This window comes from Acanthochromis polyacanthus, chromosome 10, assembly GCF_021347895.1.
Source record: "Acanthochromis polyacanthus isolate Apoly-LR-REF ecotype Palm Island chromosome 10, KAUST_Apoly_ChrSc, whole genome shotgun sequence".
NCBI lineage: Eukaryota > Metazoa > Chordata > Actinopteri > Pomacentridae > Acanthochromis > Acanthochromis polyacanthus.
The window spans coordinates 2,020,651-2,046,275 of NC_067122.1; the positions used below are offsets into that span (position 1 = coordinate 2,020,651).

The 25,625-nt window shown below is 42.5% G+C and overlaps 1 protein-coding gene across 2 annotated transcripts in view; it reads right to left on the reverse strand.

Moving 5' to 3' along the window:
• LOC127535748 (NLR family CARD domain-containing protein 3-like) overlaps positions 1-25,625 on the reverse strand; it is a 75,102-nt gene that overhangs the window by 21,026 nt on the left and 28,451 nt on the right. The window contains exons 9-11 of one of the 2 annotated variants that reach the window (XM_051954391.1): positions 13,326-13,499; positions 12,571-12,744; positions 9,429-11,791 (exon numbers count right to left, since the gene is read on the reverse strand). The exons of the other annotated variant lie outside the window; for it this stretch is intronic. Of the exons in view, the coding sequence (XP_051810351.1) occupies positions 11,782-11,791; positions 12,571-12,744; positions 13,326-13,499 (358 nt within the window). The 3' untranslated portion in view covers positions 9,429-11,781. Of the gene's footprint in view, positions 1-9,428; positions 11,792-12,570; positions 12,745-13,325; positions 13,500-25,625 lie in introns of those variants that run through there. 2 annotated transcript variants of the gene reach the window in all.

Here is a 25,625-nt window from a genome sequence, read left to right on the forward strand (position 1 = left end):
GTAGTTTTTGGTCTGTGCTGTAATGAGGTCAACAAAGCAGTGAAATCTGCCTTTTGTTCATTTTCACTAATAGAATAAAGTTGTAACAGATCAGAAAGTGAGTTTGATAAAAATGAAGGTTTGACCTGAAATGTGGAAAAAAAAATGAGAACCTCTGGAATGAAGTTTCAGAGAAGTTTCCCCTTAACTTCAGGGCTGTTAGTGACACATAGAATATTATTGAAACTATTATCAGTCCAGCTGTCACCATGATGTGATCAATACTGATCAGAGACTATTGATCCTAATAATCAGCTGTTGATCAGATCAGGATTTGATATCAGAGTTCACCTGGAGAGTGTCAAGATCACACTGATGGACAGAAGAGTGAAATACTGCAGTACTGATGAGTATTAGAGGTAAATACTGCAGTACTGATGAGTATTAGAGGTAAATACAGCAGTTATAGTGACTCCAAACCAAAAACGAGTCCCTGAGAGGCTAAGTTAGGGAGTATTGTACTGCTGACTCGCTGCACAAACAACATCGCCGTTTCCGAGTTTCCGACTGTCGTATTTATTCAAAAAACACCAAACAAACCAATAAAACAGGGCAAAGCCAGGCAAGATGTTCAAAAGCTCAATTTGTAGCTGGATTCAGCGGTCAACAAAAAAATATGAGCTCCCTACTCACCCCGCCTCCATGCAGTCTCCGCGGTGAACAGGTGAATATAATGCCACTCAAACAAATCACTGCACCTCCGTCCACACCCCCATGACATGAGTGAAAGGTGACAAACAGCTGATGCCAATACAACATTTACACATGTGGCACCTCCAGTATCATTGGCATCTGCAGCTACATCTGGTTCAGAAAATATCACTGGCTGACTTTTTGTTCAGATAAGCTCAAACATTCACCACAGCTTCAGTTTGAAATATTTCAACTCACTATAACCACAGATTATTTCAACTGTTTGTCTCTATGAAGTCTTTTAGAGCAACAGAAACACAGACAGAGTTTTTCTCCTCATACAGCTGTTCAGGTACAAGAACGTCATGCAGCTCTGTTACTTGTTGCTCTGCATGAATGTAAATCTGATTCTAACACTGCACGTGTCCCACAGCTGGCTCCATCATCCATCATGTCACATCTGGACATGTGAAAGTTGAACTCAGTCCTTATTATGTCCTGATTTTTATCCTGGTTCTTCTTTTCTATTTCCTGTCTTGTTTCCTTCTCTGCTTCATTTCTATCCAGCTGCTGTAAAATCTCATTTTCCCTGATGAAGGACAAATAAAGTTGATCTGATCTTATCCAATACTGCGGGTTCTGAAGTTAAATTAACTTCAGATTATTAATAGGAAACAATAGTTATTTATTTCTTATATTTATTTATTTATTTAGACTTGATCAGGAAGTTTTGCACCTCACTGAACAGTTTTACTGAGAACTCTGTTCCATGTTGTTGGTTTCTGTTGTTACACATGAAATTAACACTTGAAATCCAAAAAATGCAGAAATAGGCACAAAAAACCCCCACAAAAACATGCCCAAATGTCTCCAAAACGACACAAAGCATTTACAATGAGACACAAAACAACCACAGATATCCACCGAGTGAGGACAAAAAAGACTAAATGACGACAAATTGATCCAAAACCACCACAAAGAGACACAAAAGGAGCAGAAAACACACAAAACCACCACAAAGAGACACAAAAGGAGCAGAAAACACAAAACTACCACAAAGAGACACAAAAGGAGCAGAAAACACAAAACTACCACAAAGAGACACAAAAGGAGCAGAAAACACAAAACCACCACAAAGAGACACAAAAGGAGCAGAAAACACAAAACCACCACAGAGAGACACAAAAGGAGCAGAAAACACAAAACCACCACAAAGAGACACAAAAGGAGCAGAAAACACAAAACCACCACAGAGAGACACAAAAGGAGCAGAAAACACAAAACCACCACAGAGAGACACAAAAGGAGCAGAAAACACAAAACCACCACAAAGAGACACAAAAGGAGCAGAAAACACAAAACCACCACAGAGAGACACAAAAGGAGCAGAAAACACAAAACCACCACAGAGAGACACAAAAGGAGCAGAAAACACAAAACCACCACAAAGAGACACAAAAGGAGCAGAAAACACAAAACCACCACAAAGAGACACAAAAGGAGCAGAAAACACAAAACCACCACAGAGAGACACAAAAGGAGCAGAAAACACAAAACCACCACAGAGAGACACAAAAGGAGCAGAAAACACAAAACCACCACAGAGAGACACAAAAGGAGCAGAAAACACAAAACCACCACAAAGAGACACAAAAGGAGCAGAAAACACAAAACCACCACAGAGAGACACAAAAGGAGCAGAAAACACAAAACCACCACAGAGAGACACAAAAGGAGCAGAAAACACAAAACCACCACAAAGAGACACAAAAGGAGCAGAAAACACAAAACCACCACAAAGAGACACAAAAGGAGCAGAAAACACAAAACCACCACAGAGAGACACAAAAGGAGCAGAAAACACAAAACCACCACAAAGAGACACAAAAGGAGCAGAAAACACAAAACCACCACAGAGAGACACAAAAGGAGCAGAAAACACACAACCACCACAAAGAGACACAAAAGGAGCAGAAAACACAAAACCACCACAAAGAGACACAAAAGGAGCAGAAAACACAAAACCACCACAGAGAGACACAAAAGGAGCAGAAAACACAAAACCACCACAAAGAGACACAAAAGGAGCAGAAAACACAAAACCACCACAGAGAGACACAAAAGGAGCAGAAAACACAAAACCACCACAAAGAGACACAAAAGGAGCAGAAAACACAAAACCACCACAAAGAGACACAAAAGGAGCAGAAAACACAAAACCACCACAGAGAGACACAAAAGGAGCAGAAAACACAAAACCACCACAAAGAGACACAAAAGGAGCAGAAAACACAAAACCACCACAGAGAGACACAAAAGGAGCAGAAAACACACAAAACCACCACAAAGAGACACAAAAGGAGCAGAAAACACAAAACCACCACAAAGAGACACAAAAGGAGCAGAAAACACAAAACCACCACAAAGACACACAAAAGGAGCAGAAAACACACAAAACCACCACAAAGAGACACAAAGGGAGCAGAAAACACACAAAACCAACACAAAGACACACAAAAAGAGCAGAAAACACAAAACCACCACAAAGAGACACAAAAGGAGCAGAAAACACAAAACCACCACAAAGAGACACAAAAGGAGCAGAAAACACAAAACCACCACAAAGACACACAAAAGGAGCAGAAAACACACAAAACCACCACAAAGAGACACAAAGGGAGCAGAAAACACACAAAACCAACACAAAGACACACAAAAAGAGCAGAAAACAAACAAAACCACCACAAAGAGACACAAAAGGAGCAGAAAACACACAAAACCACCAAAACGATACACAAAATGAGCAGAAAACACACAAAACCACCACAAAGAGCCAGAAAAGGAGCAGAAAACGCACAAAACCACCACAAAGAGACACAAAAGGAGCAGAAAACGCACAAAACCACCACAAAGAGACACAAAAGGAGCAGAAAACGCACAAAACCAACACAAAGAGACACAAAAGGAGCAGAAAACACACAAAACCAACACAAAGAGACACAAAAGGAGCAGAAAACACACAAAACCACCACAAAGAGACACAAAACACCCACTGGTCACGTTCCGTTAAATCTCGTTTCCATTCCTTCTTCTGCTGTTTGTCGTTTTTATTCCAGTTTGTCATGAATGTGAAGTTAATGACAAACTTGTTGTGTCATTTTTAAACTCTGACGTTTTGATCTCTGAGACGTTTTGAGCTGAAATGTGTAAAAACTGTCAGAGTTCAGCAGAAGGAGCTTTAAAAGACTTAGACTCATTAGAGAGCAGCTGCAGGAAAACATTGAACTCATCTGAGAACCGTCTGATGATTGATTTTCATTTCTGCAGCTGATCAATGAACTTTTCAATCACTTTCCAGTCGTTGAACATCAAACAGGAAGCTGAAGCAGCTCGTTCCAAACAGCACAGCGCCCTCCAGTGGCCGCTCTGAGAATCACATTCTGCAACACTTCCTCATTCAAATGTCTTTCATTCATCCCACAGCTGCATTTATGATCAAATTATTAAACATGTCTGCTTTAATTACAACTTTACGTCATGTTCAGTGGTTTAAATGATACAAACAATTCAAGATTTTCACTTTAGCTGCTCATCAAAGCAGATCTTCTCTCAGTGTGTGTGTGGTAATATTGTTGTAATTTTGCATCGCTTTGTGTTCTCTTTTGGTTTTGTTCTATCGTTTTGAGGCTATTTAGGATTTTTGTTTACTTTTGTTGTCATTTTGTGTCGTTTTGTTGTCTTTCTGCATCTCTTTACGGTCATTTTGTGTTATTTTGTGTCATTTATTGTAAATTTGTGGTATTTCGTGTCACTTTATGGTCGGTTTGGGTCTTTTATCCTTTTTCTTTGTTGTCTTTTTTATCATCAGTGAACAGTTTTGTTCCTTTAAGATTATTTTGTGCTGTTTTGCAGAAGTGTTGTGTAGTTTGTGGTTATTTTGTGTCGTTTTGTGGTAAATCTGTGTTGTGTTGTGATATTTTGTGCTCATTTTGTGTTGTACTGTTGTAATTTAGTTTTCAGTCTGCGTCTCTTTCTGGTCATTTTGTCCGATTTTCTATCATTTATTCTAATTTCCTGTCTCCTTATGGTCAGTCTGGGACTCTTCTCTTCCCTTGTTATTGTCTTTTTCTGACATTAGTTGTCATTTTTGTCTTTGTGAAACTGAATAATTTGACCCAAAAATTCTTTTTGCAGTTAAATCAGGCAGAACATTTAGATAATTACAGGCAGAAATACGGTAATGTTTCATCTGATTTATTAGAATTTGTATTTTTTTGTGTCACTTTGTCATTTTCTTGCCTTTTTTCTTCTCTCTCTGTTGTCATTTTCCAGAGTTTCACCTCTGTCAAGTCAAGTCAAGAAATCTTTATTGCCCCCACGGGGCAATTTTTGGTGCAGCCAGCAGCAAAAACAACAAACAATCCAGCACAATAAAATGCAATACGCAACAGTAAAATACACAACAGGAACAACAACAATAACAGTAATCAATTAAAATGCAATAAGATACAGAGATAAAGATAAAAGCCAAAGAAAGTTAAAATGACCACAAAGCAAAGTGCATTATAAAATGTTCTGGCTCCATAAGAGCCACTTATATTTCTTTTTGTGTGTTAAAATGTGTTCATAGGGACTTTATTTGTTTTGTTGTGATGGTTTGACACTGTCCGGTTTATTTTGGTGTGACACCGGAAGCGATGCTGCCGACCACTTCCTGTCTAACGGCAGCAGTCAACGGCTAAGCTTCTTTTGTACCTGCCACACTGTGTTTTAAGCCTGTAAGTTACTGGAATGATATGTTCTGCAAGCATAGGCTTAGTACTCACTGCTAAGAGTTGTATAAGATGTTTCATGCCAGTAATTTATCCAAAATAATATGTTTTACGAGACGTTAGCATAGACGCTAATTAGCCGTTCGCTCGCGGTAGCCTATTAGCCCGTTAGCCTTTTTTAGATGAACTCTGCTGTGTATAGTAGTCATGGGACATTATGATTTATTCTTTAGGTATCAGCTTATACACAATATTCTCTTTCTTGTTTACAGTTTTACCATTCACTTTTTCATCAAAAATCCATGCCATGCATCCAGCGAATAAATAGGCGACAAAAGGAACAACGGTGGGTTTTTTTTCTGAGGCGATGGTTATCTGCCTGCCTAGCAAAGTGCGAGGGCAGGACAGAGACAGTCTCTGTGATTTCCTCGATGCTCTTGCACTTATTTTTAATTAAGTCCCAGTCAGTGCAGGCGTAACAATCCTGAAGACAAGATCGACTCCTCCGACCAGACCGGAACTAATCTTCGTTCCGGCTTGTGTTCCTTCAGGACTGGTTTGTATGTCGGAACCAAATAAACAGTTTTGCGATCCAACGCACCAAGAGGAACTCTCTGGAGGGACTTATAAGCCCCTTTTATGGAACCATAACAGAGATCCAAGCACTTAGTAAGTCTTGTCGCACAGGTCACATACTGGTAAAAGTTCCCCAGGTGTGTCCCTAGTTTACAGTTGTTAAAATTCCCCATTATAAAGCTAGGAGCGTCTGGCAAAATAGCTTGTAGCTGTTGCAATGTGCGAGCAATAGAGTTCGGGATTGTGACGTCACATCGCAAAGCATCTTGGGATTTGTGGCCCGCTCACGAGCGGCCTCATTAAAACCCTACACATTTTTACATGTTTTTAGCGTGCAAACTTTCTGGTCGTCAGCAACAATGGGGCGCAGATGTTGTGTGGTGGGTTGTGACAGTAAGTCTCACCACTGGTCTGGGAGAAAATTGACCAACGGGCTGAAATATTTCAGTTTTTCCGCTTGGAAAAGACATCCGGCAGGGATGGCCATTTTCCACGGATTTAATTTCAAGAATCCGTGGATTTCCGCCGATTTAATTTCGGTACTTTATTGTCGCTGATGTTAACGTCATTAACATCTCGCGCGAGACTTTCACTGAAAGGGCTGCCAAGATGCAGAAAGAAGACTGGGGAAAAAGCTTCAGCCAACAAGAGGAAACGCTTGGAGACAGTCACACAAGCAGCATCAACAGCTGCTTCAAGTGCCAAGGCAAAAGAAACATTGAAAGAGAAGGAAATGGCTACAAGAAAAGCCCACCAGCAGGATTTGAAAAGGAAGGCTGTCGAGAGACTTCAGCTTACTGCAAAGAGGAAAAAATTGGCAAAATAGGAGTGTTGCAGTGTATATAGTGTATTTCGAACTGCAATTTAGTGAGAAAAGGTTGAAGAACATGTGAGTATTGCAATATTGTCATGTCCGAGGCTGTGGAAAGCAAGAGTTATTATCACTGTTATAATTTATAATTTAATATAAGAACAATGTTCTTATACAGACCGTTTTTGGCTCCAAGCTGGTTCAAAAACACGTTGTAGCCTTTGCTAGGTTTGTTGTCATTTTGCTCACTTCCTACACTACAATTTGAGGAGGCTACTAATGATTTACAACTCTGCTGATGCAAATAGGGCCTTATAACTTTTAAACTGTTGAGCTGTGTAGGCACTTGTTCCACAAACTAGATAAGTGAAAATATCCGGAAAAGTTAGGTTAGGCAGAAGGTCATAGTCACTGGACCAGCTTTTGTGCTCGTATGGATCTATCCCATCAATTAATCCTATTTTCTCCATATACCTTTGCTTCGCTTCGTTGTTCAGTTTTTCCTGGTAGATAGTAGCGCATTTGCCTCTGTTTCGGTCCTTTTTTAACGAAAACGATCTACTCCACCAGATGATGATATTCGGTTGTTTACTATTGCAGGCCACAAACATGGCGGGCGCATCCCATAATCCATTGCGGTATGACGTCCATTCCCAAACTAGAGTTCGGGAATGGACCGAACAGCATTATCTGCATTAGCTTGAGGGTGAACGTACACTCGTGAAACAAATAACTGGGTGAATTCCCTTGGCAAATAAAAGGCCCTAAGCGAGACAGAGAGAAGTTCAATGTCCGGGGTACAAAGACACTCCCTTACGGTCACATTTCCACACCAATTCCTATTAACATAGAGAGCCAGGCCACCCCCAAGTGACTTGCCTGTCGCTGAGGGATCCCTGTCCAAGCGAAAGGGCTCTCCAAAGCCGTCGAACTCCAGGTCAGCCTGCGAGTCATGAGCCTTGAGCCAGGATTCTGTAACAGCAAGGAGGCATGCATTTTTATACTCCTCCAGAAACTTGACATTGGCTTGGAGCTCATCCACCTTATTACGGAGGGATTGGACATTGGCAAGCATGATGGTTGGAAGGGGAATACGGTGGTGTCCTAGTCTTTTAAGACGCTGGCGAATACCACCGCGTCTGCCCCTTTTCCTCACACCTGACGACTTGGACGTCCACCTCTGGCCCCCCGTATGATCCTGCCGGACGATCTCTACGGGAAAGACTTCTGAGGAGTCCACAGCACCTACTCCAGAGCTGCGAAAGAGTTGAAGAAACTCCCGGCCATACCGAATCGGTTCTCTGTTCGCGCCGAGTCCGCACAGAAAGTGAAATGAAAGTATCCAAAGTACCACAATGGCCGTCAGACTAAGGTGAGACATAGCTGCAACTTGTTACTTGTAAATCCGATTAAAAGTAAGCGTTAGTAACGACATAAAAACAGACGATACAGGTTAGAAACCACAGAGCACACAGGAGCTGCTGCTGCGTGTCACCATTACCAACGCCACGTTCAGGCAAAAAATGTGTTTGGATGTTTTTGGTTTGTGTAAAATCATTATTCAGACTTTAAATAACATGACGGATTTTATATATCAGATAAAGAAATGATCTCTTTTCCACTAATCTGTAAGATAAAACACTCATGACTGAAGTTATTTTGATGAATTAGTAACATTTCAGTCAGAGCTACAGTCACTGTTTGATGAATAGAAAGCTGCATTAAATGAGCCAGACTGTTTTTTAATGTTGCTTAAACCAGGAAAAAGAACTGGTCTGGTAACGACGTGGAGTGCAGAGACATGAGGAGAATCACAGCAGCTTTTATCCAACATCAACCTTCACCTGGACTCACCTGCAGCGTCTCCTGTCTCACCTGTCTGCAGCTTTTTCACTCACTGTGGGCGTTTCAACATCAGGATTCATTCTGTTCACAAACTCAGCAGCTTGTTGAGTCTTTGTTGAGTTAGACGTGGAGCAGCTGCAGAGATTCATCAACCTGCTGCCTGATGTGACAAACGGCTTCTTCACTGCTGTTTTCTGACACATCTGATGGTTCAGCTTCCACCTGCAGAGTAAAAACTAAACAGACTGAACAGCAGCTCCGCTCTCATTGAGGAAAGACATTCAAACTCTCACAACTGGACTGATGTGATGTTTCCACATCTGTGTTCTACAGATGTTGATGTTCCAGCAGCTGACTCACCTGAGAGACACACTGTCCTCTGCTGCCTCCTGGTGGACGCTCTGGTCAATCACAGCAGTGAACCACAGATCTGATGGGATGATGGGATTTTTCTACAAGGAATGTTTTGGACTCTGGACACAGTGTGAACATGGAGGAGCTTCAACTCTGTGTTTGTTTCACTGTTAATCTTTACGTTTCTCTTCTTGTCTCTTTGTTCCTCCTTCAAATGAAGCTCACTGATCTCTCTGATGGAAAACAAACTAAATTCTGGAACATACATGACATGTTGGTGTCAAAGTCACATTTCAACTCTGTCAAATTCCAGGAGAGTCTCCAGGAATCCTCTTCTAGATTTGTTCTCAACCAGCTCAGTGTGGAAAAGAGAAGGAAGAAATAAAACACCAGATGGTCACAGCTGAACCAAAGATGACTGATTTATTGAGAAAAGTCCTTTATTTCTCCCCATAGCAGGGGAAATTCATATTGTTCCAGCAGCAATAAATGTAGAATAGAAATAAAATGATAATAAAAATAGTAGTAACAATCTTTACAATATGTACAGGGTTGAGAAGTGAGGATGAAATACTACAGCATTACTGAAGGAAGTTGTTGAGTTAGCACAAATCAAACAACACAGGAGACAGAAAAAGGAGCAACAGAGGACGATAGATGCTACTGAAAAGAAAAGATTTCTGACTACAAGTTAGAACCAAACTGAACTCTCATACATTGAGCAGATAAAAGTCCAAATGATATAAAGGTTTGGCGAGATATGAACAAATACACTTCTGATATTCCTAATCTTTATTATCTAACACCTTTAATTAATAATCCTGATTTCACTCCTGGGGTTAAAAGTGCTATATTTAAAAGGTGGTATAGTACAGGAATCAAAATAATTGGTGATTTATTTGACAGCAATGTTTTCATGTCCTTTTCACAAGTTCAGATCAAGTATGGAATTCCACAGAAGGACTTCTTTGCCTATTTACAAGTTTGGCATTTTATCCAGACAAGTTTGGGAACAACTCAAGATACAGTGTTACCGGGACCCATTGAGAAGTTTGTAATGAATCTTAATGTAAAGAAATCGATCATCAAGCAATTTTGTGCCAATTTGCAGGACTATAATGGACATAATATTGGAAAGTTGATTAAGCGATGGGAGGAGGATCTTCAATGTCATTATGATGATAACGGCTGGAAAGACTGTATTCGATCTATTCACACATTATTTCTCAGCAATAAATATAAGGAAACTCAGTATAAAATACTACATAGACAGCACAGGACACCAATTTTTCTGAATAAGATAGACTCACACAGATCACCATTGTGTCTTAAATGTCAAAATACAAACGGGACATATCTGCATTGTCTATGGAGTTGTCCAAAAATTTCTAACTACTGGCTTTGTATAACTAAGGAAATTAGCAGCATTCTGAAGTTGAGAATCTGTAAAGATCCGGGTCAGTTTCTATTGGGGCTGCCATCTCCTAATAAGCTAATTGACAAGACCAAATCCAAATTATTATGTAAGCTTTTGTTTTTGGCACGAAAATGTATATTGTTTAATTGGACTAAAGATAAGCCACCAACGGTAACTCAGTGGTATAGGGAAATTTTCAAACTATTACCAATGGAAAGGCTTAGTGCAAAGTCAAGAGGCAATGATGACACCTTTTTGGATTTATGGCGCCCCTTAGTGGAATACCTGCCCGTTGACTTAAGCAACATTCTGCAGAAAGGCATATGTTCATTGAAATGAAGGGGTTTGGGTTTGTCCATTTAATTGTCTGGAATGGCGGTGGTAAATGGCTCGTATTCTATATTTATCTTAATTATTTATTTGTAGTTTCATTTTTATTCTTTGGCAACTCAGACTGCTCAGTGTTATATTTTTTCTTTTTTGTTGTTGTTGTTGTGTATTGTGTTTTGTTCTAATATGATAAAATTCTAATAAAATATATTTACAAAAAAAAGTCCAAATGAAAACCCTGCTTGGACTCACCTACACTCACTGCCCACAACTAAAGCTACAAACAGGAGAAACACCTGCTGTGGAACTTTCAGGACATTTCATCTCAAACAAACAGTGGATCTGAACATGAAGCTCATGATGGAGGTCTGGATTCAGAATTCCATCCTGACTGACAAACTGACCAGTTGGACAAACACAGTTTCTGTCAGAGAGCAGGAACTGAGCTGATGGAACCACATGTCAGCAGAAAACTGACTGATGATCATCAAACAACTAATATGTGCTGGAAAAGTCCTGATGAAACACCTGAAGGCCCTGAGTGTTATTTACAAGCTGAGTCAGGATGTTTCATGATTCTGTGTTAATAAAGGTCAGATTGAATCATTACCAACCATGACGTCATGCTAATGTGAGGACAAAACTAAAAGATAACACTGGAACATTCCCACAAACAGACCAAGGGCTGAAAACCTGGAATTGAGGCTCCAAGTGGGCAGATATCAGTCAGAGTGGAAACATCCTGAAACTTCCTGCACACTCTGCAACCTGACATCAACCTCCAACGGATCAAGTCAACATTAACTGCAGTTCTCCATCATTCACAGTGTGGAGCTGCAACACTAAACTATACAGGAACAACACACTTCATACTGGTTCCCAGTCCACCTCCCAGTAACATGGTCCAGTCAGAGTCTCTACACACCAGCTGCTGCTGCTGCTTCAACCTCTGGATCATCAGGACACACTTCATCCTCTCACCACAAACATCGTCCTGATCAGCATCACTTCCATCTGCAGAGAGAAGAAGAAAGATGAGAGGAGATGAATGAGTTTGATCAGCATCAGGTGTGTTTCTCTGCACATTTCACTGCAGTCCACAGTGGAAACAAACTGCTGACAGTCATCAAGCTTCATTACTGCACAAACTCTTCACTCATGGATTTACTGCTGCTCCATTTAAACCAACAGTCTCTGAGTGTCCATCAACATCTCATCTGCTCTGAAAACATCAGCTGACAAACCAACATGGAGGCTGGCAGTCAACACATCTGGATCAAAGCACACACAAGGACACACATCCAGATGTGGCTGCTGGACCTGAGCAGAGCTTCTGCTCTGTACAAACACCTCATGGTTCCTCCATGTGATGATGCTGCTGCTGTGAAATAAGAGGCGCTGGTTTGCAGGCTGACAAACATCACACTGATCAGCTGATCACTGTTGGAATGAGACAACAAACAGTGAGATCAGATCTGATGGACACTTTGATGAAGGAGGACCACTGTCTCTGCACATCTGGAAGGCTGGCAGCTGGAATCAGCTTTATTTCCTCAACAAATCAACACAACAACAACAGTCGGCTTCACATCCATCAAACACACCATGACAACAAGCTTGTGGCTCCTCTGATTGGCTGACTGCTGTCTCTGTGTTTCTGTCTCCATTCTGCTCTCACAGCTTCACTGAGAAGCTGCAGGTTTACAGGAGACACTGGATCTTTGCTTTGATACTGACTGTGTTTAGTAGAAAACTGCTGGAAGCAGCAGAGACTGATGGAACCTTCTACTGACCTCAGAGTCTTCAGGCTGCAGTCTGGACTCTCCACAAGATCTAACAGATGTTTCACTGATGATTCCTGCAGGTTGTTTCCTCTCAGATCCAGATGTTCCAGATGGGAGGGGTTGGACTTCAGAGCTGAGACCAGAGAATCACAGCTGATCTCTGACAAACTGCAGCGAAACAACCTGAATAAAGAATCAAAGATGTGTATAAAATCATTGATGATCCATCAGATGTGTTCAGGTTCTGAATGTGCAGATCAACATTACTTTGTCCTCATCAATCAGCTTTTCTCTAAAAGCAGCACGGTGACTTTGTCCTTCTCTTATTGTGGATCATCATCATGTCAGCCTTCTACACACATCCACATGTCAGCACAACATTCATCCACCTATTCATGTCCACACATCAGTAACATGCTGCATCATCAACAGGATCAGGATCAGTCAAATAAAACTCAACACAAACCAAAGAAATATTTAGACTTCACTCACTAAACTTTGTCTCTTCAAACTGATCTGAGTTCAGAGGATCTTCTGGATCCAGATGTGACTCTTCAGCTCAAACTACAAACATTCATTTACTTTAACAACGAACACTCAATATTTTAGAAACTTTCTCCTTCAAACATGACTTTGTAGCAGAAAAATATGAACCAGAGCAGATTTACAGCTTCATGGATTGAAGTTCTGTTGAACAGAAATGAGCTTCAGTTGTCACTAAACACATCAGATCTACAACAGTAACAGACAGTCAGTGAACTGACCTCAGAGTCTTCAGGATCCAGTCTGGACTCTCCACAAAACCACTCAGATGTTTCACTCCTGAATCCTGCAGGTTGTTGTAGCTCAGGTCCAGATGTTCCAGATGTGAGGGGTTGGACTTCAGAGCTGAGACCAGAGAATCACAGCTGATCTCTGACAAACTGCAGCCCACCAATCTGAATAAAGAATCAAAGATGTGAGTTGAGGAGACAAAGTTCCTGCTTGAAATCATTCAGAGTTTCATCATGAGTTCAGAGCTGAAGAAGCTTCAGAATGTCCAAGTTCACAAAATGGAAACTCCAACAGCTGAAGCCAACAGGATGCAGCTTCAAACAGTCCAACAGAAGCAGTGAAGAAGAGCCCTCATTAATATTAATGACAACATGCTGCTGCTTCAATAAAGACGGAGTGACTTCAGCTCTGAAACTCTGCAGCTCCACCAGTGGCTCCATCCACACAAACTCATGCTGAGCAACAAACACAAGGAAAAACACTCGCACATTTATTTCACTTTCTGCTCACAGTCACACAAACACACAAGAAGGAAACGTGGACAAAATGAGGCTCCAGACTCTAAAAGATCTTCATGTTCTGGAACCATAGAGACCTTTCCATCAGGACTCTACATTCACATCATTTCATTCTTCATCCATCTGTCATTGATGGTGGAAAGTGTCCATCACAGTTTTCAGAGGACCAGGTGACGTCTTCAAACTCTTTTCTCAAACACAAACATCTTCACTTTCAAATGACTCAAAGCAGAAAAAGAAGAAAATCAGCAGAAAGTGAAGCAGAAAATCTTCCCGTTGCTCCTGATAAATGACTTCAACTCTTCATCAACTCTCACAACTTTTCTGCTGGATTTTCTGCTCATTCAACAACTGATGGATCAGCTTCACCTTTCATCAGCAGGAAAATCAAACGGCTGCATCTTGGATTAGAACGTTTCACTTCCTAAAACATCACATGACTTCATCCAACAGCTGGAACCAGCAGATGCTGAATATTAGTTTCTGTCTCTCAGGATGAAAAACAGCTTGAATTACAGCTCAAACTATCAGTCCACTATTTGATGAGTCCGTAGACAAAAGATGAAAAACATTTCAATCATGGTTTCACTCATTTATCCAGAAAAAGCATCAAACTGCTTCCAGTCTGTCCACTGTCAACACTCTCTGTTTTCTGTCACATTAAACTGAATATTTGTGCTTTTGGACTGTTGCTGGAACAAAACCACACATTTGAAGACGTCACCTTCAACTCTGACAAAGTGGATCAACAGTTTTACTCATTTTAACATTTGATCAACTAAAATAGTGAAATAAGTGACAGCTTGATGAGGAATAAAAACAGCTGTTAGCTGCTGCTGTCAGTTTGAACTCCAGAGAAACATGAGGTCAGATCTGAGCTGAAGATCACGTGTGTCAGAGTTTCACTGTCAATTGTTAGGGTCCGAGCACCGAGGGTGCGAAGGACAGGCGGTGCAAGGGCATCGACTGTCCAAGGCACCAGCGGTGCCTAGGACCCTATTGAAACCCTAGGGTTTATTATTATTAGGGACCGAGCCAGCGAAGCAGGCCAGCGAAGCAGGCCAGCGGAGCTGGCGAGACCCTATTGTATTTGCTCGGTTTCTTATTAGGGTCCGAGCACCGAGGGTGCGAAGGACAGGCGGTGCCAGGGCACCGACTGTCCAAGGCACCAGCGGTGCCAAGGACCCTATTGAAACCCTCGGGTTTATTATTATTATTAGGGTCCGAGCACCGAGGGTGCGAAGGACAGGCGGTGCCAGGGCACCGACTGTCCAAGGCACCAGCGGTGCCAAGGACCCTATTGAAACCCTCGGGTTTGTTATTATTATTAGGATCCGAGCACCGAGGGTGCGAAGGACAGGCGGTGCCAGGGCACCGACTGTCCAAGGCACCAGCGGTGCCAAGGACCCTATTGAAACCCTAGGGTTTGTTATTAGGGTCCGAGCACCGAGGGTGCGAAGGACAGGCGGTGCCAGGGCACCGACTGTCCAAGGCACCAGCGGTGCCAAGGACCCTATTGAAACCCTAGGGTTTATTATTATTATTATTATTATTATTAGGGTCCGAGCACCGAGGGTGCGAAGGACAGGCGGTGCCAGGGCACCGACTGTCCAAGGCACCAGCGGTGCCAAGGACCCTATTGAAACCCTAGGGTTTATTATTATTATTATTATTATTATTAGGGTCCGAGCACCGAGGGTGCGAAGGACAGGCGGTGCCAGGGCACCGACTGTCCAAGGCACTAGCGGTGCCAAGGACCCTATTGAAACCCTAGGGTTTATTATTATTATTATTATTATTATTATTATTATTATTATTTTTTTTTTTTTTTTTTTCTCCCGTAAAGTAAATTGGCTTTTTGGCGGCCTTATCATACTCCAAAACGCGTGAAATTTGGCATGCACATCAGGACTGGCGAAAAATTTGATATTTTATGGGAGTTGCGCATGTGCGTGGCAAAATGGCTCTATAGCGCCACCTGCAAACTTGAAAAAGTAGTCATTAGGCCAACTGCCACAATGTTTCATGTACAGCTACAATATTTGGTGGGCATATGCAGAACATCTGGACACACCAAAAAGTCAATTACAGCCACGCCCTAAACCCACCAGGAAGTCGGCCACCTTCAATTTGCTGTAAATTTTTCAAACTTAATCGCTCCTCGGGAAATGACTTGCCTTTTTGGCGGCCTTATCATGAACCAAAACGCGTGAAATTTGGCGTGCACATCAGGACTGGCGAAAAATTTGATATTTTATGGGAGTTGCGCATATGTGTGAAAAAATGGCTCTATAGCGCCACCTGCAAAATTGAAACAGTGGTCATTAGGCCAACTTCCACAATGTTTTATTTACAGCTACAATATTTGGTGGGCATATGCACCACATCAGGACACACCAAAAAGTCAATCACAGCCACACCCTAAACCCAACAGGAAGTCGGCCATCTTGAATTTGCTGTACATTTGTCAAAATTTATAGCTCCTAGTGGATAAGTCTGAGAGAACTGAAATTTGGCCAGTACATGCACCAGACCTTTCTGATGAAAAGTTATCAAAAACTCAACCAGAAGCCAAAAGGTGTGGCCATGGCGGAGCCTCAAACAACTGATCCTTCGCCATGAAACAGGAAGTGGTGTCTAATTCTTCTCAACATGCTCCAATCTGCCTGAAACTTTACATGTATGATGACAGTCCTGTCCTGATGTCATCCACATAGGGATATTCATTGACAGTCATAGCGCCACCTTGTGGTTTCAGGAAATAGACATCTTTTACACTTTCATGCCCTATTGTTACCCAGTTGATCATATTCACTTCAAATGCAGTGACAACAGCCTAAACACATTGATGATGCATCCCAGTGAAAATGGTGACTTGTCATCAAAGGGCGTGTCTGTGGCGGCCAAACCAATTTCGATGTTTCGCCATGAAAATTTAACGATTCATATCTCAGCTGAACAACATCCTATCTGCCTCAGACTTCACATGCTGGATACCAGGTCCAGTCTGAACACATCCACACTCATAAATTTTGAAAAAGTCATAGCGCCACCTGTTGGTAATAGTAAGTTTAAGGCCTTATATTTTCAGGTACAATGGCCCCAAACTTGGTGATATCATGCTGGAAATTGGTCAGTCGAGTCTTCACCTCTTGACAATCACACACTGTGAAGGGTGTGACATTTCATGTAACGCTGTTGCCGTAGCAACCAAATATCGCCATGAAAAACAAAGCCCTTTCTGACAGGTTAGGAATACTCCAATGCTCACAAAAATTACCACACACATCACCATTGACCCAAGGAACAACACTGTATGCATCTCGGCACTGCACATGCTATAGCGCCCCCTACAGTATTTTTAACAAACAGCCCCCCCAGCACGTTTCACCTACATCCATGAAATTTGGGAGGCTTATAGAGCACATCAGGACGCACAAAAAAGCCTCTTGGAGCCATGTCCTAAACCCAACAGGAAGTCGGCCATCTTGGATTAATTGTGAGATTTTTGATGATTTTTCTCATTTTTGAGAGTTAATACCTCCTAGGGGATAATTCCAGGAGACCTGAAATTTTGTCAGTCCACACAGCAGGACTTGGTTTGGAAAAGTTATCAAAAGTTTAACCAGAAGCCAAATGGCGTGGCCATGGCGACCATCAGCGTTTTGATGCTTCGCCATGAAACATCAACTGCTGTATAACTCTCCTCTGCATGCTCCAATCTGCCTCAAACTTTCTATGTGTGATCACAATCCAATCCTGATCACATCTACAGGCCAACAGACACTCTCAGTCGCAGCGCCACCTGATGGAGGGACAGTAAATGCTGTATAACTGGCCTCTACATGATCAAATCAGCCTGAAACTTTTCATGAGTGATCAGAGTCCAACCCTCATCACATCCACTGTGTGAAATACACTCTGAGTTACAGCGCCACCTGGTGGATAGACAGGAAATGCTCTATAACTGCTCTGAACATGCTTCAGTCTGGCTGAAATTTTACATGTATGATTGGACTCTGGTCGAGATGCGATTCAGAGGCCGACATACACTCTCAGTCACAGCGCCACCTGGTGGACGTGCGTGGATTCACGACCAGCGTGGATGCGAGGACCCGTCCATCGCTGCTTGCAGCTTTAATTATTATTATTATTATTATTTTTTATTTTTTTATTTTTTCTCCCGTAAAGTAAATTGGCTTTTTGGCGGCCTTATCATACTCCAAAACGCGTGAAATTTGGCATGCACATCAGGACTGGCGAAAAATTTGATATTTTATGGGAGTTGCGCATGTGCGTGGCAAAATGGCTCTATAGCGCCACCTGCAAACTTGAAAAAGTAGTCATTAGGCCAACTGCCACAATGTTTCATGTACAGCTACAATATTTGGTGGGCATATGCAGAACATCTGGACACACCAAAAAGTCAATTACAGCCACGCCCTAAACCCACCAGGAAGTCGGCCACCTTCAATTTGCTGTAAATTTTTCAAACTTAATCGCTCCTCGGGAAATGACTTGCCTTTTTGGCGGCCTTATCATGAACCAAAACGCGTGAAATTTGGCGTGCACATCAGGACTGGCGAAAAATTTGATATTTTATGGGAGTTGCGCATATGTGTGAAAAAATGGCTCTATAGCGCCACCTGCAAAATTGAAACAGTGGTCATTAGGCCAACTTCCACAATGTTTTATTTACAGCTACAATATTTGGTGGGCATATGCACCACATCAGGACACACCAAAAAGTCAATCACAGCCACACCCTAAACCCAACAGGAAGTCGGCCATCTTGAATTTGCTGTACATTTGTCAAAATTTATAGCTCCTAGTGGATAAGTCTGAGAGAACTGAAATTTGGCCAGTACATGCACCAGACCTTTCTGATGAAAAGTTATCAAAAACTCAACCAGAAGCCAAAAGGTGTGGCCATGGCGGAGCCTCAAACAACTGATCCTTCGCCATGAAACAGGAAGTGGTGTCTAATTCTTCTCAACATGCTCCAATCTGCCTGAAACTTTACATGTATGATGACAGTCCTGTCCTGATGTCATCCACATAGGGATATTCATTGACAGTCATAGCGCCACCTTGTGGTTTCAGGAAATAGACATCTTTTACACTTTCATGCCCTATTGTTACCCAGTTGATCATATTCACTTCAAATGCAGTGACAACAGCCTAAACACATTGATGATGCATCCCAGTGAAAATGGTGACTTGTCATCAAAGGGCGTGTCTGTGGCGGCCAAACCAATTTCGATGTTTCGCCATGAAAATTTAACGATTCATATCTCAGCTGAACAACATCCTATCTGCCTCAGACTTCACATGCTGGATACCAGGTCCAGTCTGAACACATCCACACTCATAAATTTTGAAAAAGTCATAGCGCCACCTGTTGGTAATAGTAAGTTTAAGGCCTTATATTTTCAGGTACAATGGCCCCAAACTTGGTGATATCATGCTGGAAATTGGTCAGTCGAGTCTTCACCTCTTGACAATCACACACTGTGAAGGGTGTGACATTTCATGTAACGCTGTTGCCGTAGCAACCAAATATCGCCATGAAAAACAAAGCCCTTTCTGACAGGTTAGGAATACTCCAATGCTCACAAAAATTACCACACACATCACCATTGACCCAAGGAACAACACTGTATGCATCTCGGCACTGCACATGCTATAGCGCCCCCTACAGTATTTTTAACAAACAGCCCCCCCAGCACGTTTCACCTACATCCATGAAATTTGGGAGGCTTATAGAGCACATCAGGACGCACAAAAAAGCCTCTTGGAGCCATGTCCTAAACCCAACAGGAAGTCGGCCATCTTGGATTAATTGTGAGATTTTTGATGATTTTTCTCATTTTTGAGAGTTAATACCTCCTAGGGGATAATTCCAGGAGACCTGAAATTTTGTCAGTCCACACAGCAGGACTTGGTTTGGAAAAGTTATCAAAAGTTTAACCAGAAGCCAAATGGCGTGGCCATGGCGACCATCAGCGTTTTGATGCTTCGCCATGAAACATCAACTGCTGTATAACTCTCCTCTGCATGCTCCAATCTGCCTCAAACTTTCCATGTGTGATCACAATCCAATCCTGATCACATCTACAGGCCAACAGACACTCTCAGTCGCAGCGCCACCTGATGGAGGGACAGTAAATGCTGTATAACTGGCCTCTACATGATCAAATCAGCCTGAAACTTTTCATGAGTGATCAGAGTCCAACCCTCATCACATCCACTGTGTGAAATACACTCTGAGTTACAGCGCCACCTGGTGGATAGACAGGAAATGCTCTATAACTGCTCTGAACATGCTACAGTCTGGCTGAAATTTTACATGTATGATTGGACTCTGGTCGAGATGCGATTCAGAGGCCGACATACACTCTCAGTCACAGCGCCACCTGGTGGACGTGCGTGGATTCACGACCAGCGTGGATGCGAGGACCCGTCCATCGCTGCTTGCAGCTTTAATTATTATTATTATTATTTTTTTTTTTTCTCCCGTAAAGTAAATTGGCTTTTTGGCGGCCTTATCATACTCCAAAACGCGTGAAATTTGGCATGCACATCAGGACTGGCGAAAAATTTGATATTTTATGGGAGTTGCGCATGTGCGTGGCAAAATGGCTCTATAGCGCCACCTGCAAACTTGAAAAAGTAGTCATTAGGCCAACTGCTACAATGTTTCATGTACAGCTACAATATTTGGTGGGCATATGCAGAACATCTGGACACACCAAAAAGTCAATTACAGCCACGCCCTAAACCCAACAGGAAGTCGGCCATCTTCAATTTGCTGTAAATTTTTCAAACTTAATCGCTCCTCGGGAAATGAATTGCCTTTTTGGCGGCCTTATCATGAACCAAAACGCGTGAAATTTGGCGTGCACATCAGGACTGGCGAAAAATTTGATATTTTATGGGAGTTGCGCATATGTGTGGAAAAATGGCTCTATAGCGCCACCTGCAAAATTGAAAAAGTGGTCATTAGGCCAACTTCTACAATGTTTTATTTACAGCTGCAATATTTGGTGGGCATATGCACCACATCAGGACACACCAAAAAGTCAATCACAGCCACACCCTAAACCCAACAGGAAGTCGGCCATCTTGAATTTGCTGTACATCTGTCAAAATTTATAGCTCCTAGTGGATAAGTCTGAGAGAACTGAAATTTGGCCAGTACATGCACCAGACCTTTCTGATGAAAAGTTATCAAAAACTCAACCAGAAGCCAAAAGGTGTGGCCATGGCGGAGCCTCAAACAACTGATCCTTCGCCATGAAACAGGAATTGGTGTCTAATTCTTCTCAACATGCTCCAATCTGCCTGAAACTTTACATGTACGATGACAGTCCTGTCCTGATGTCATCCACATAGGGATATTCATTGACAGTCATAGCGCCACCTTGTGGTTTCAGGAAATAGACATCTTTTACACTTTCATGCCCTATTGTTACCCAGTTGATCATATTCACTTCAAATGCAGTGACAACAGCCTAAACACATTGATGATGCATCCCAGTGAAAATGGTGACTTGTCATCAAAGGGCGTGTCTGTGGCGGCCAAACCAATTTCGATGTTTCGCCATGAAAATTTAACGATTCATATCTCAGCTGAACAACATCCTATCTGCCTCAGACTTCACATGCTGGATACCAGGTCCAGTCTGAACACATCCACACTCATAAATTTTGAAAAAGTCATAGCGCCACCTGTTGGTAATAGTAAGTTTAAGGCCTTATATTTTCAGGTACAATGGCCCCACACTTGGTGATATCATGCTGGAAATTGGTCAGTCGAGTCTTCACCTCTTGACAATCACACACTGTGAAGGGTGTGACATTTCATGCAACGCTGTTGCCGTAGCAACCAAATATCGCCATGAAAAACAAAGCCCTTTCTGACAGGTTAGGAATACTCCAATGCTCACAAAAATTACCACACACATCACCATTGACCCAAGGAACAACACTGTATGCATCTCGGCACTGCACATGCTATAGCGCCCCCTACAGTATTTTTAACAAACAGCCCCCCCAGCACGTTTCACCTACATCCATGAAATTTGGGAGGCTTATAGAGCACATCAGGACGCACAAAAAAGCCTCTTGGAGCCATGTCCTAAACCCAACAGGAAGTCGGCCATCTTGGATTAATTGTGAGATTTTTGATGATTTTTCTCATTTTTGAGAGTTAATACCTCCGAGAGGATAATTCCAGGAGACCTGAAATTTTGTCAGTCCACACAGCAGGACTTGGTTTGGAAAAGTTATCAAAAGTTTAACCAGAAGCTAAATGGCGTGGCCATGGCGACCATTAGAGTTTTGATGCTTCGCCATGAAACAACAACTGCTGTATAACTCTCCTCTGCATGCTCCAATCTGCCTCAAACTTTCCATGTGTAATCACAATCCAATCCTGATCACATCTACAGGCCAACAGACACTCTCAGTTGCAGCGCCACCTGTTGGAGGGACAATAAATGCTGTATAACTGGCCTCTACATGATCAAATCAGCCTGAAACTTTTCATGAGTGATCAGAGTCCAGCCCTCATCACATCCACTGTTTGAAATACACTCTGAGTTACAGCGCCACCTGGTGGATAGACAGGAAATGCTCTATAACTGCTCTGAACATGCTACAGTCTGGCTGAAATTTTACATGTATGATTGGACTCTGGTCGAGATGCGATTCAGAGGCCGACATACACTCTCAGTCACAGCGCCACCTGGTGGACGTGCGTGGATTCACCGACCAGCGTGGATGCGAGGACCCGTCCATCGCTGCTTGCAGCTTTAATTATTATTAGGGTCCGAGCACCGAGGGTGCGAAGGACAGGCGGTGCCAGGGCACCGACTGTCCAAGGCACCAGCGGTGCCAAGGACCCTATTGAAAACCTAGGGTTTATTATTATTATTATTTTTATTTTTTTTCTCCCGTAAAGTAAATTGGCTTTTTGGCGGCCTTATCATACTCCAAAACGCGTGAAATTTGGCATGCACATCAGGACTGGCGAAAAATTTGATATTTTATGGGAGTTGCGCATGTGTGTGGCAAAATGGCTCTATAGCGCCACCTGCAAACTTGAAAAAGTAGTCATTAGGCCAACTGCCACAATGTTTCATGTACAGCTACAATATTTGGTGGGCATATGCAGAACATCTGGACACACCAAAAAGTCAATTACAGCCACGCCCTAAACCCAACAGGAAGTCGGCCATCTTCAATTTGCTGTAAATTTTTCAAACTTAATCGCTCCTCGGGAAATGAATTGCCTGTTTGGGGGCCTTATCATATCCCAAAACGCGTGAAATTTGGCGTGCACATCAGGACTGGCGAAAAATTTGATATTTTATGGGAGTTGCGCATGTGTGTGGCAAAATGGCTCTATAGCGCCACCTGCAAAATTGAAAAAGTGGTCATTAGGCCAACTTCCACAATGTTTCATTTACAGCTACAATATTTGGTGGGCATATGCACCACATCAGGACACACCAAAAAGTCAATCACAGCCACGCCCTAAACCCAACAGGAAGTCGGCCATCTTGAATTTGCTGTAAATTTTTCAAACTTAATAGCTCCTCGGGAAATGAATTGCCTTTTTGGGGGCCTTATCATATCCCAAAACGCGTGAAATTTGGCGTGCACATCAGGACTGGCGAAAAATTTGATATTTTATGGGAGTTGCGCATGTGTGTGGCAAAATGGCTCTATATCGCCACCTGCAAAATTGAAAAAGTGGTCATTAGGCCAACTGCCACAATGTTTCATTTACAGCTACAATATTTGGTGGGCATATGCACCACATCAGGACACACCAAAAAGTCAATCACAGCCATGCCCTAAACCCAACAGGAAGTCGGTCATCTTGAATTTGCTGTACATTTGTCAAACTTAATAGCTCCTAGGGGGTAAGTCTGAGAGAACTGAAATTTGGCCAGTACATGCACCAGACCTTTCTGATCAAAAGTTATCAAAAACTCAACCAGAAGCCAAAAGGTGTGGCCATGGCGGAGCCTCAAAAAAACGATCCTTCGCCACGAAACAGGAAGTGGTGTCTATTTCTTCTCAACATGCCCCAATCTGCCTGAAACTTTACATGTATGATGACAGTCCTGTCCTGATGTCATCCACATAGGGATATTCATTGACAGTCATAGCGCCACCTTGTGGTTTCAGGAAATAGACATCTTTTACACTTTCATGCCCTATTGTTACCCGGTTGATCATATTCACTTCAAATGCGGTGACAACAGGCTGAACACATTGATGATGCATCTCAGTGAAAATGGTGACTTGTCATCAAAGGGCGTGTCTGTGGCGGCCAAACCAATTTCGATGTTTCGCCATGAAAATTGAACTATTCATATCTCAGCTGAACAACATCCTATCTGCTCCAAACTTCACATGATGGACACCAGGTCCAGTCTGAACACATCCACACTCATAAATTCCACAAAGGTCATAGCGCCACCTGTTGGTAATAGTAAGTTTAAGGCCTTATATTTTCAGGTACAATGGCCCCAAACTTGGTGATATCATGCTGGAAATTGGTCAGTCGAGTCTTCACCTCTTGACAATCCCACACTGTGAAGGGTGTGACATTTCATGCAACGCTGTTGCCGTAGCAACCAAATATCGCCATGAAAAACAACGTGCTGTTTGACAGGTTAGGAATACTCCAATGCTCACAAAAATTACCACACACATCACCATGGACCCAAGGAACAACACTGTATGCATCTCGGCACTGCACATGCTATGGCGCCCCCGACAGTGTTTTTAACAAACAGCCCCCCCAGCACGTTTCACCTACATCCATGAAATTTGGGAGGCTTATAGAGCACATCAGGATGCACAAAAAAGCCTCTTGGAGACATGCCCTAAATCCAACAGGAAGTTGGCCATCTTGGATTAATTGTGAGATTTTTGATGATTTTTCTCATTTTTGAGAGTTAATACCTCCAAGGGGATACTTCCAGGAGACCTGAAATTTTGTCAGTCCACACAGCAGGACTTGGTGATGAAAAGTTATCAAAAGTTCAACCAGAAGCCAAATGGTGTGGCCATGGCGATCATCAGAGTTTTGATGCTTCGCCATGAAACAACAGCTGCTGTATAACTCTCCTCTGAATGCACCGATCTGCCTCAAACTTTACATGTGTAATCACACTGCAATCCTGATGAATTCCATTGGCCAACATACACTTTCAGTCGTGGCGCCACCTGTTGGATGGACAGGAAATGCTTTATAAGTCGCCTATACATGTTCCAATCAGACTTAAACTTTACATGACTGATCAGAGTCCAACCCTCATCACATCCACTGCTTGAAATACACTCTCAGTTGCAGCGCCACCTGGTGGATAGACAGGAAATGCTTTATAACTGCTCTGAACATGCTTCTGTCTGGCTGAAATTTTACATGTATGATAAGACTCTGGTCCAGATGCGATTCAGAGGCCGACATACACTCTCAGTCACAGCGCCACCTGGTGGACGTGCGTGGATTCGCCGACCAGCGTGGATGCGAGGACCCGTCCATCGCTGCTTGCAGCTTTAATTCACTGGAGGATTTTTATTCTGAGATGGAGCTTTGAAATGTGCAGCTCAACATTTCTCTCAAAGAGTCCAAGGACTGAAGCAGAGAAAAAGAAAACAGACGTTCCCATGAAGATCCTCAGTGTGGATCAGTAGAACATCAGCCTGATGGCTGCAGTTTAGAGTCACCACAACTTTACATCACATTCA